This window comes from Sciurus vulgaris (assembly GCF_902686455.1).
Source record: "Sciurus vulgaris genome assembly, chromosome: 2".
Taxonomy (NCBI): Eukaryota; Metazoa; Chordata; class Mammalia; order Rodentia; family Sciuridae; genus Sciurus; species Sciurus vulgaris.
The window spans coordinates 54,835,981-54,849,763 of record NC_136462.1 but is presented as its reverse complement, the minus strand read 5'-3'; the positions used below and the strand labels follow the sequence as shown (position 1 = coordinate 54,849,763).

The window sequence follows — 13,783 nt, the reverse complement described above, 5'->3', positions numbered from 1 at the left end:
TAGAGTAACTAAGGAAATTGAAAGACATCCAGAAAAACTAACCAAAAATAAATATCTGAATAAAGAAGATGTAAATGACTAATGTAATGGTCAATTTGATTTGTCAACTTGATGGTATTAAGAGACACCCTTAATTAAGAGGTTTATGGGTGTGTCCATGAGGGCATGTCTGGGAATGATTGGAATGTGGGATAGGAACTGAAGTGGAGCCCCCTCCCTGAGTGTGGGCAGCACTGCCCAAGAGATGAAATAAAGTTGGGAAGAACAAGGAAGCAGATGCAGATGCAAGTTCCACTCTTCTTGAATGAGACCTTGACTGCTGGTTCAATCTTCTGAGGATATCCGACTCTCACTTCTTCACTCTTTCAAAGTGGACTCTGCCAGTGATTCTCCAGGTAGTTTCCAGAAGCCTTGGTCTCAGACTAGGGTAGCACTGTTGAAATTTCTTGTTCCAGGGTCTCTGCATTTTGGACTACGCAGCTGCTTGTTCTTCCAGCTCTCCAGCTGCAGACAGTCATTGTGGACTATCCAGCTTCTGGTCCTGTAAGCCAATCTAATAAATCCCCTTTTTATAATCATACTTCCTGTTGATTCTATTCCTCTAGAGAACCCTGACTACTACAACCAATATCATGGTTTCATTGCACATTACAATAGTGATATATTGAACCACCTCATACCTGCTCATGACGGTAGATTATACGCATCTCTTTCCCACTACAAACCTTGGAAATTGGTCATAATTTGATTATATAGACCAAAGAAACTGGCAAATATTAATTTTTTTCTTTCAGAGGGCTGGTTTAACAGCACATCCCAAAATGTTTTAAAAACTACTGCAAAAGCTTTATGACAATAAATTTAACAATTTAAGTGATATTTAGACTTACAGGAAAAAAAACAAAGATGGAAAAATAAATATATATTTTAATAGTCCTAGTCAGTTTTCCATCTCTGTGACAAATACCTGAGAAAAACAACTTAAAAGAAGGAATATTTATTTTGGATCATGGTTTCAGAGGTTTAGTCAAGGATCAACTAGCTCTACTGCTCTAGGACTGAGCCTAGGTAGAACATCATGGCAGAAAGATGTGGTGGAGTAAAGTCATTCAACTCACCCATGCTGGAAAGCAAAGGGAGATGGGGCCAGGAACAAGAAAAAGTCCCCAAAGACATGTCCCAAAGGATTTATTCCCCACTGGGCCACACCTCCTAGAGTACCTACCACCTCCCAATAGTCCATTGAAATTATTAACACAACAAATGGATTTGTTCACTGATGAGTTATAGTCCTCCTGATCCAATCACTTCCTGAAAGTCCCATTTCTGGACATTGCTACATTGGGTAGCAAGACTTAAACACATGAATCTTTGGGGAATACTTCATGTCCAAACCATAACACTTACATTTATTAGATTAAATCTGTAATTGAAAATCTCTGTACAAAGCAATCTGTAATTCCAGATGGCTTCTCCTGAGAATTGTTTCAAACAATTAGGGAAAGTAACACTGATTTTATATAAACTTCAAGAGAACAGAAAAAAATTACTATGCCACAACTTGATTTTTTAATTACCTTTTTTTATACAAAAATATAATTCATATATAGGGAAAGGCTCATATCTTAATTGTACAGTTTGATCAGCTTTAACTAATGCATGCCATTGTGAAAACAGACTTTTAGCAGCTAAGTTTTTTCTTACCAGTCACAATTCCTAGTTGATCCTAACAGATAAATCTGGGTAAGATGGATATGAACTACTGGGTTAGTGATTTACATGCTGGGGAAATTTTTAGATAAGTATATTTATTGAGATACTAAAGAAAGGGAATGAAGGAAGGGAAGATTCTTGAAATGTAAAAGTAAGAAATTATGAAGTCTAGAAGACAATCAGTTTAAGAATTAAATTTGATCGATTCTAGATATCCTGAAGCATCTAGAATAAGCACTGGTGTTGGAAAAATATTTGACAAAATTCAAAGGTAAACAGACAAATAAAACTTATAGAAAATTTTATGTAAATTCTTATATATATAATTTTATATTTAACTGTATATAAAATCTTATACAATTCAAGATCACAAGACGCACTTTTAAGCATTCTTTTTAACTCATAGAATAAAATGTATAAATCACTTTGTTTCTTAAGATTCTATAATGCAAGTTGGAAGTTAAATAAAGGTTTTTCTTTAAAGGACTATCAACAATTCCTAGTATTTCATACATAAGAAAATGAAATAAGTGTGAGGAGCTAGTTAAGGTTACCATTTGGGCAGTAAATGAAAGATACCTCACTTCTGAATATGTAAGGACTTTGACTTTTCTAAGTTCAGCACCAAGGGCATCTACTTCTGTGGAATTTTCCCCACCTTCTCTGTCTGAGCTTCCAAGAGCACAATGCCTATCCTTCTTTTGTGAAGTGTGCTAATTCTACCTTACGCTGCAAGGAGGCATCTAACATCTCTCTCTCCTAACAGTAGAAACTCCATTCTGTCCCTTGTACCAACTGACACAGATCTAGCAAGGAGTAGAAAATTTCTAAACACCTATTAAAAGCATCACTTAACTTTTATCTTCCTGGTTTAACATATACTGAGGTAAGTCACTAATGCATAATTTTTAAGAATAGAACTTTGTTTTAAAATTCAGTGTTCCTTAATGTTTATATGTAAACAAATGCAAAACTGTAGAACCAGGTGTCTCCATGAATTTGTTGGGGGTGAGTTTGTTAACAAAACTAGATTGATTAGGTGCAGAAATACCTTAAAAATGGGAATGGGTCAAGGAATATTGAACTATTAGAGAATCATATGTTTAGAGCAAATATATCTTAGATTTTATATACTACAACTTCTCAGGTATAGACGAAAGTGAGGCAGGTCTACTTATATATTTAGGATACAGGAGTTTCATTAAGAAGTCATAACCAGATCATAGATGTCTTGCCCTATACCCTACCGCTTATAGGTCATTTAACCCACACGGACTAAGTGTGATATTATGGGCCTGGGAGTTAAGTACCTGTCACAACAATAAGCAATAATGTTGAGTTAACCTTTACTTTAGTATCCATTGTTTTGATACCATTTCATTACTGAAGGGCATTCAAACCAAAACAAAAAAACAAACAAAAAATCTGCAGAGTAGCTTCAAAGGAACTGATTAGAATATGTAAAAATAATATTACCTAAATAAAATTTTTATTTTCTTGATACTACCCAGTAGTGACTTTTAGAGTATTCTTATCATTTGGGACATCTCCTTCTAACCAGAGTAAATACAAGAAGAGAGCCTCCATCCACTAAGCATGACAATTTAGTTTTAATAAAATAAGCATGTAAAAACAAGTTGTCTATACATCATTAAAGTAATTATAAGATTATGCCTTATCCAGATAAAACTTCTTACTTGAGATTATATTTTATGACATTCTTCATGTTTTATTTTAATGAACTAGGATAAGTTAGATTTATTACTTAGAAAAGGAAACTGAGCTATCTATATTTGGATGAGAACTATGGAATTTGTTAATTTCTAGATTTTGCATGGCCCTGATTAATTTTAAAAGAGGAAATAATGAAACTCTTTTAGAGCTACAAAACAATATAATAAAATTATCCCTGGTGTTTTGGGGATGTGTAATTACTACAGAATATTGAATAAGGAAAAGAGAAAGAGCGTACTTAATCTGCATGAGTAAAGGGGACACCCGCACACTGCAGACGGTTCTTCTCTGTGGGAATGTTGAAGGATTGGCTTGCTATCATTTCAGCTATTACTGTTATAGTTTTTATTAATGAAATATCGTGGAACAGAGCTATTGATAATGGAAAATTAAACCTGATGAGTCATAAATGCTTGGGAAAAACTTCGCTGACCCATGAAGTTCACTTATAATATCCATTCCCAAATGGACTGAGGCTAAATCCAATCAATTATTTCTAAGAAATTGCCAATTAACTCCGATTTTGTAACCGATAGCTTGAAGATATATATCTTTTAATAAAGATAATGAAGATATATTCATAAATATGTTAGTTGTTTTTCCCTTGCTTATACTGAAAGTTTTAATTGTGCAGAAATTTTCTATTCTTGTATTTAGCAGCTCCATCAAGCTTTTCTAATTACTAGAAATCTTTCAAAATTTTGTACAATAATCTTTCAAAATTTTGTACAATAATCTGTGGATGTTCAGTCATACCAAGTCCTTCAAAATGTATGTTAAAAAATCATGAACTATATACATCATCTTGGCTACAATTTGAAATTAAGTAAAAATATAGCCATCATTTTCAGAGGGGAAATACTGATTAACAAAAACACAGAATGTGTTTTTAACAGAAGTTATATTATATATTTGGAAAAGAAACAGTATAATTAGGAAAAATGTCTTAGGACTTTGTATTGTTGAGGATTGTTTTTTAAATAATTATACAGAAAACATATTCACGACACATAAAGAATCCCTAACAAATCTCTGGAAACACAAGGACAGAGGAGATTAAAAAAAGGTCATTGGGATACTTGGGTTTAGTGCCGTGGTAGAATATGCATGTACTCCTAATTCAATGCCCAGCATAAAAATAAATAAGTAAATATATAAATAAATTAATTAATAAAGATAAAGAAAGAAATGAATCAGAAAAGGATTTCAGTCAGTTCAAATACTTGGGAAGAAAGTAAATATTTGTAAAATATTTGGCTAAATTCTAAAAGACTTCTTGGCTAAGACAGTGTCTCTAAAGCTGTATTGTGTGTGTGTGTGTGTGTGTGTGTGTGTGTGTTTGTGTGTGTACATGTTTTCAATCCCAGCTCTGTTACTTAAACAAAATTTGTTTTGGGAAAGTTACTTAGCAGCTCTCTCTTCAGTTTTACTTCTTTAAATGGGAATAATATTTCCATCTCATAAATGTGTTGAGATGATTAAAAAGTTAATGCATAATAGTGTGCCTAATAGTCTGGTATATAATAAATTCTCAATAAATGTTACCTATTATAATTATTTAAACAGAAATGATACATTTAATGTTCAAGAATTTTATCATAGAATTTTAGATTTATATGATTTTTGTAATAAGCAAAAATACAATCATTTTGAAATATTTGCAGTGCTAATATATCTCTCAGTAAAATGATTTCAGAACAAATATGTTTAATATTAAAATTCAAATTTTATAGATGCAGTCCTTCCATGTGTATAAACTTGAGCTAGGTAGATCATCACTTTTCAGAACAGAGTTATGATGTTTCTGAAGGTTACGCTATATTTCCATGCAGTTAGGAACGTGTAAATCCATGCCCCACTGAGTACATATTGACTTCTTCCATAAAGGTTAACTCTATTTCAATATTGACATTTTCTTTTATTTCCCTATATTAGAAAGCTGAGATCAAAGCCAATGGAGAAAAATTCAAATAATTCTAAAATTCAAAGGAAAAACAGTTTTACACTGTCACTTTGCAGAAGTCACTACCTTGCAGAACAGAATGCAGTGACAATGGTACATGACCATGAGGCTCGGTTAGATGAGCCCATGCAGCTCTTGGGCCACTCAGCCTGGGAGCCTTGTGGAAGTCTTGCTACCTTGAAGCTGCCAAGTGTAGCGATCATTTAGAGAGATGAGAGATGACAGGTGATTGGGGTGCTGGCTAAGGAAGAGCAAGAAAGAGAAAGAGAGTTAGAAAGACACAGAGAGAGACTGATCTGAAGAGCCCATTTGTTTGAGCACCAGCTTTTTTGAATGGATACACCTTTGAATATGATTCCAGACCCAACTACCTTCTGACTGAAATCTCATGAGAGATTCTGAATATTTTAACTGACCCTCTCAACTCTCAGATTTGTAAGCAAAACAAATTACTGTTGTTATTATAAGTTATTATTTTGGGATGCTTGCTACACGTTAATGATAATCAGACCAATGTCACCTTTCAAATGAGCTAATCATATCATACAAATTATTTAAGCTAACTTGATATGCACATAGAATTTCCCAATTGTGTGTAACAACATTTAACATATACTTAGGCCATCAAGGGTGATATTCAGAAGAAATGCCCAATGTAAGACCCTGAACTTGTAAAACACATTCACTCAACTAGTATTTATTGAGCATCTACTATATGCTGGGTCTAGGTTCTAGCATAAAAATAAGACAACAAGCAGAAGATTCTTTGTCCCTGTAGTCACTTGAGAGATAGATATTAAATAAGGATATTAATGAAATCATCCAAGGGAGTTGTATGACAAAAAGAAACAATAAATTATGGCATTGAAATTAAGGTACACCATTTAAGATAGAGTAATCAAAGGCGGTATTTGAAAATTAACAGTCCTGGCAGAATAAACAGCTAATGTAGAAGTCTTGAGTTGTGAAAATATAAAAATAAAAAGACAGTGAGTCAAGAGTGAATAAGCCAGGCATGGTGGCGCACACCTGTAATTCCAGTAACTCGGGAGACTCAGGCAGAGGATTGTGAGATCAAAGATAGCCTCAGCAAAAGCAAGGTACTAAGCAACTCAGTGAGACGCTGTCTCTAAATAAAATACAAAACAGGACTGGGGATGTGGCTCAAGTGGTCAAGTGCCCCTGAGTTCGATTCTAAGTACCCACCCCGCAAAACAAAGAGTGAATAAAGAGGGGCTGAGGTTATGGCTCAGTGGTAGATGGCTTGCCTAGCATGTGTGAGGCACTGGGTTTGATTCTCAGCACCACATATAAATAAATACAATAAAGTTCCACTGAAAACTAAAAAAAAAAAAAAAAAAAAAAAAAAAAAAATTAAAAAAAGAAAAGGAATGCTTTAAAAAAAAAGAGTGAATAAAGAGGAGTAATCTTTGAAATGTTGAGAATAAATTTTAATTCCATTCTGGGTGAGCTGAAAAGTAGAACCTGATTAGTAGACTGAGTCAATTTTAATCAGGCTGACTCTTGAGTGAATGTGGCTAAAATGGCTAACTGCTGACAAAAATGTATGTGTTGTTATTCCTAAGGACATAGTAAGAATATCATGCCCAATCTTTAGATTGTTAGGTATGTCCATATGTCTGAGTTCTAGTCAATTAGAATATGACTAGTGCTAATTAGACTGTGATTGAAACTAATATGACTGAAACTAACCTTCCATGTGTGTTCATTCAAGATTCTTATTACTTAAGGCAGACCGGGATGAAGTCAACACTAAGAGAACGCATAATAGCCACGGAGTGAAGATAACACCGGTGTGATTAGCTCAGACAACTGATTGACTTCACGGAGCAGTCACACACACATACCAATCACATAGGCACAACTACTAGAAGTATTATCAACTAGGAAGCACTCAAACTCTTTCATGATCAATATCTAAATGTCTTAGTCTCTCTAGCACACCACTGCCCAAGAGCACCCTCCTTGTTTGTATCCCTACATGTTTCTTGCTCCTTCCTGCCAGGCTGTGACTTTCTTCAAATCTTTCTGCTCTGCTTTCTTTTTCTTCTAATTATCACTGTGAATCAGACTACAACAGGTCAGTAATACCTATGCAACAGTCTGAATGCTTTGCTGTTTTGAAATTTCCTCTGCCAAATAACTAGGCAATCATTCTTAATTTTGACTTTGCACAAAGTCTTAGGATATTAATAAAATGCATTCAGATTCTTTTGAATCTGAATGAAAGATAGGCTTTTGAACCATTCTCAAAGAATCTTCATTTCCATCTGAGATATGTTGCCTAAGCTAGACTTCTGTGCCCCAAAAGAATAGACCATAACACTTCAGTAATGGAATTCTCAGATTTCTTTAGCCCATGTCTCCTAAGTCTTCCACCCTCTTCCTATAATCCTGTTCTACAGTCTCCTCCACATCTTCAGGTATAACTGTAATTATGATAATGATCCCCACTGTTCAGTACTAACTTTCTGTATTAGTCATGTTTTCATTACTATAATGAAATACCCAAGGGCAACTAACTTTATAAAGAAAAAAACATTTATTTAGCTAATATTTTTGGAAGTTCAAGGGCATAGTGCCTGCATCATCTCAGTTCTGGTGATGCCCTGATGGCAAATGGCAGGTGCCAAAGGTGGAAGTACATATCCAAGCAAGAAATCACATCTCAATGCAAGAAACAGACTGATAGGAGGGGCAAGACTTGCTCCTTTAGTAAGAACAATACCGTGAGAACTACTGAGGGGTTTTCTGAGAACTACTTGATGAGAACACACTGCCAATGACCTCCCTTTTGGTCCTACCTCTCAAAGGTTCTACCACCTCTCAATAGTGCTACCCTTGGGAATCTGACACCAAGCCTTCAGTATCAATGGGCCCTTGGAGAACACAGAAGTTCTTCTTTTTTAGTATTTAAAAACTATAAGTCTATTCATTAACTCAGTCTATGCTTCCTTATCTAATAAAGTACATGAATGTCCAAAAGAGGAACTAAATTGAAAAGAATATCAATGAAATGATTATTATATTCAATCAGAAAAGATACATTAATGGTTTGGACCAAGCCTGTAAGATTGAACATGAATGATAAGGTCAGATTTGAAGTATATTTGAAGATAGAGGCAGGAGGATCTACTAATGCACAAATTCAAGCTAAAATTTTTGAAAAGCTTTGAATTTTCAATCCCTCTAATCCATATTTTCATGAAACTAGATAATAGAAGATTTTCCTGACTCACTTTTGCTGTAGAATTCATATAATTCCATAGTGAGTGCTGAAGAGGATTCTTCTTACATAGAATTATCTGAAGAATCTGAGAAACCCCATTCCTGATTCTTAGACATTGATTAGAAGTAGAGGGGTCATAGATGAAATTCTATCATTAGGTCATCTCTGGAGAAAACTGGGAAATGCAGTTCCTTCCAAACCAGAGGTGGAAAAAGGAGAAGCTATCCCTTTCATCTCAATCCTAGGGAGGAGCTTTCTCTGGGACCCGTAAGAGTTTTGAAATATTCCACTGCAGTGGTGCTTCACTCATAGCTGAAGACTCTAAAGTATGTAGCAGCAGGATAGAAGTGGTATATGGAGATCTGGGTCTCCTCATGGAGTTGATTGGAAAGCACTTGCACCAGATAGACAGGAGTCTCATGTAGAAGGAACATGAGCTCATCTTGGGCTTTGTTTGATTAGCTGCCTGAAAGACAAAGAGATCCTCAGCAGAAAGGAGGAAAAGGCAAAGCTCAAGATGCTGAGGGAATATGGCATATTAATGGACTCTTGTGGGGACTCTCATTGCTGGACACTTCTTCATCTACACAGAAAAATATATCTTCTAGGAGAAAGAACTCTTAAAAGTCCATATAAAAATTCCTAGTGCCACTTAAGAACAAAAAGGGATGCTTTATATAGTGATAACCTCCATACCCTGCCCAAACCAGGGAGTTAAGAACCTGGTCATCAAACCAGGGGTAGGTAAAGAGGAATCTGGATGATTGAGAGGTGAAAAGAAAAAATTCAGCCATGCTCCATCTACCCTTCCCATATCAGGTTTCCAATTCAAAGTAGAACCAAGATGAGGAAGGAAGAATATTTTGCAATGTCAGATTTAGAACTTTATTACTATTTGAATCACGCATCCAAAATACTGAATTAAATGTATACTTGTGACTTGAATGCATCATGGGACATTCAAGGAGGCTACAGGACCCTAAAATATGTGAATGTTTTAACCATGTTATAAGCCATGCTTATTCAACATAAGTTTATTTCATAATATAAGAAAAACCAGGGCATTTCTAAATACTGTTAATCACCACAACAGACCCTCAAATAGGTATGACATATTGTCTTATAGGAGTTTGGAAAGCACTGAACTTGGGTCACCCAACATGTGATAGGTAATCAACATAATTCTCTTTTCAAATAATATTAAGCAACATCTTTTTTCCTGATTTAGGTGAAATGTGGCTCAATCACTGTAATTTTTAAAGGATCATAAGAAAGACATGGCTGCTGTATTTATATATATTTGACTAAGTTTGTAAATTATATGAGATTCATATTTAGTTTGAGCTTGTTCTTTATATGGAGTGTGTGTATGCATAACTTTAAAGTGTTTTCTATTTTTTAGAAATTCAAATGAAGAGTTTGCAAATGTTTCTAGAGTTTATTACTGTCTATACTATATGTTCTTATTTTGTACATAGATACTCACCAATTGTAAAGGTAATGCTTTTTTATTTGTTTTCATTAGTTATACATGACAGTAGAATGCACTTTGACACATCATATACAATGGAGTATAATTTCTCATTCTTCTGGTTATACATGATGTAGAATACCACCAGTCCTATAGTTATATATGTATAGGAGGTAATAATGTCTGATTCATTGTACTATCCTGGAAAGGTAATTCTATGCAGAAAATATCCTTGTACTTGCTCAGAAACCTGGTCTATGGATCCTAATTTGATTACAAAAAAGAGTGGGCGAAGGAGAACAAACCTAACGTTCTATTTATACTCTATCCATTATATAGTTAATCTAAGACCCTGAAGTGGTCTACTAATTCAGAGGACTTAAAAATAATCTCTTTGATATAATGAAAAGAAAATTAATTCCCTGAACTAAATATCTTGGCCTCAGTGGACAGAAAACAAATGCCCTCACATTAATGTAGTAGCTTTTCTTCTACCTCCCCAAGTTTAATCTAGGACCTGTTAACCAAGACTGTTTTTATATTCAGCAAGATTATATACAAACTCGATTTAATGAATTATGTGAATGCCACTGCTGAGGAACCCCACTGGTGATATAATATGATTATGCAAATATACAATTCAGAAAAATTAAGGCATAAAAAGAAGTAATAGATCAGATAAATAAACTTTTAGGGCTTTCTTTATTTCAGGTCATTTGTGTCAAAGTTGGAAACTTGTTTGAAGGATACAGATGAAAACTGTAGGGAGGATAGGGAGGAGCAAATCATTCTCTGAGCACATATTTGCAGTGCACTGAGTAGATCCTTTATGGAGGGGACTGAGCAACACTGACATTTTCTGCTGCACATTTTGAAAGCTGAACATCTTTTCAATATTGCAAATGAGTCTATTGTTTTAATTAGATTTAATGCACCATTTTCCTCTAGTGAGTTTCTGTCTTAGATAAAATAATGGAGTAAATAATTTAACATTGCATCTGTGATGCTGAAGGATAGGTGCCACAATGCTTTACCTTACCTCACTCACCATCATCACAGAAAAATTTGGTAGATTATTTCATGGTTTCATGGGAGAGCAAGTATATTTTAAGAGCAAACAAACAAAAAACAGAAAATAAACTCTGGTGACTATACAGTGTTTTTTTCTTTTTTTTTTTTTTTATTTGGGGGAGAAGGAGGTCAGAATCTGGTTGCTCATTGAAACAAGGCTTAAAAGGACTCTCATATCATTCATTAATACTAATATTTAAAGCAGGAGGTTTAGATACTTGCATTTTTGAATCCTCTCTTTACTTTAAATGTCATTCTTTGTATTCCTACCTTCCTTATACAACTCTGAGTTTTGGGGGCAGGGATGAGGTCACTGATCTTTGTAGTTACCCTCATGCATCCCTGAGTCCTGGTAGTTTTCCAGGAAAAACTTGCTAAATAATTGGTATAAAGATCATGTCATTGATTATAAAATCCTTGAAACATCTATTTGCCCATCTTAACAGTTCTGAAATCAGAATGCATCTTACAGTCAATAGCCTCTCACAGCTGCTACTGACAAGGTGACCACAGCAGCATGCCCTGACTTGGAAGAAAATCTCAGAGATAGCATTTCTCAACATTCTGAATTATAAATGCTTCTCATAACATAAAGGATAATACTGTAGGTCCATGGTCATCAAACGCTCTGGATTGAAACTGATTAAAAATTGGGATCTGAGTATGAGCTTTGGGAATAATTTAATCTATTTATTTTGCTTTTATTTACCTTTATTTGTATGCCAAAGTGTGACACATGGTCTGGAAGAAAATAAACATAAATTTTAAAAAGGTCCTTCAATACTGCACCTAATAAGAAAGCATTGTGGTACTTTAATTGGAACTGTGTTTCATTTTGAAGTGAGAGATAAAATGATGACACATTTTCAATCATTAAATTTTGTATGGTCTATAATTCTGTGGCAGACAGTATGCTAATCATAGTGTCTTGGTTTATTCTATAACATTTTGAATAAAGAATATTTTTATCAAATAACCTTTCTAATAATTTGGATGATAACAGATAACTATGGTCACTAGACTACTACAATCTGTATTTGTAAAATCACATATTGATACTGATGTACTCAGTTATATTTTACTTCCATTGGAATCTGACATTGTGAGTGGTTCACATTCGCATGCTCCTAGGATCCTCCTGGGCATGTGAATTTGAACTTCAGAGGCATCAGTGTCCCTGTCTGCTTTCAACCCAGGACCACGCCAAGTGAAGTGAGACATGAAGAAACAGTGTCTCTCTATGTGCAGCACCAGGTACCTACAGGCAACAGTGGCCACACCTTAGTATCACCACCACTGCTGATTAGTGCCCTGCATTTTGCTTAGATTCCTTGAATAGTGTTACCTTTTCTATTTCTGACTTTTCCACGTCTTCCCCAATTTCAGTATTTCAAGATCTTATTCAACTAAGTGCAAATGCCATTAGTTTTTTCCTAATATCCTCAGACAGAAATAATTAGAAGTTCTTTAAAAAAATTTCTATACCTTTTGTTTATGCTATGTCATATGATAGAGCTATCAATATATTTTATTTTCACTGACAGTAGAATCTTTGAGTATAGGATAATGTCTTATAGATCTCTGTATTACCTCTCAACCTAAAGCCCTGTTTGTAATGGGTGTTTATAATGTATAATCTGTGTAACACTGTTTTATGTTGTACACCCTATTTTCATTCCTTTACTTTCTTTTCTTTTTATCCCCCTGTGGTGCTGGGGATTGATATCAGGGCCCTCCCTGGGCATGCTAGGCAAGCACTTCACCTGAAATGTACCTTCAACCCTCACATTTTCTTTTTGAATATTTATTTCTATTAACATTATAAAAACTATTCAATGCATCATTGAATATATACGAAAACTATTCAATATCAATATAAAGCATTAGTATTAGTATTTAAGACTTTTAGTTTCCACTTATAATTAGACACTATCTCATTACTTACAAATAGCATTTTCCTGCATGTTTCATATATATGCAATATTTAAGGATAGAGTGTTATATTAAATGTTTCAGTATTTGCTTTCCAATAGCCTGGCTAACCTAGATATCTCTGTTGTAACAGTCTCGAGGCAAACTTACCTCTCACAATGATGTTGGTGGACTTTTTTGCGGGATTCCCCACATTATTATTGGCGATGCAGCTGTAAGTACCAGCATCATCTGAGGTGATAGCAGGTATGGTCAGAGTTCCTCCATTCAAAACAGTCTTTTCAGGCAGAGTCCCAAAGGACCTGACCCAGGTGAGAGAGGGTGCAGGTTCTCCTCCTGTTGTAACACACACTAATGTTATGGCCTCTCCAGGATTTACAACTATAGGATCATCCACCAAGAGTTTAATTGACGGAGATGCTAAAAAACATAAACAAAAGAACATGCACCTATTTTAATATGCCACACCTGGAATTCAATAGCATGCTTTATAATTCATCTATCCACTCACATGTAAAAATGAAATATTATTCTCTTTTACTCCCATCCAAATATACAGCTCAAATTTAAGCAAGATTTAAACATTTTGCTTTTTAATTAAATGATATCAACTTGTAGAACTGCATTAAGACTTTTACACCTAGAGAGG

The 13,783-nt window shown here is 34.6% G+C and overlaps 1 protein-coding gene across 2 annotated transcripts in view; it reads right to left on the bottom strand.

Moving 5' to 3' along the window:
• Positions 1–13,783, bottom strand: part of MDGA2 (MAM domain containing glycosylphosphatidylinositol anchor 2) — a 780,047-nt gene that overhangs the window by 227,622 nt on the left and 538,642 nt on the right. The window contains exon 6 of one of the 2 annotated variants that reach the window (XM_079126024.1): positions 13,285–13,470. In XM_079126024.1, coding sequence (XP_078982150.1) covers positions 13,285–13,470 — 186 coding nt within the window. Of the gene's footprint in view, positions 1–13,284; positions 13,555–13,783 lie in introns of both variants that reach the window. The other variant, XM_079126023.1, reaches the window with a different exon arrangement.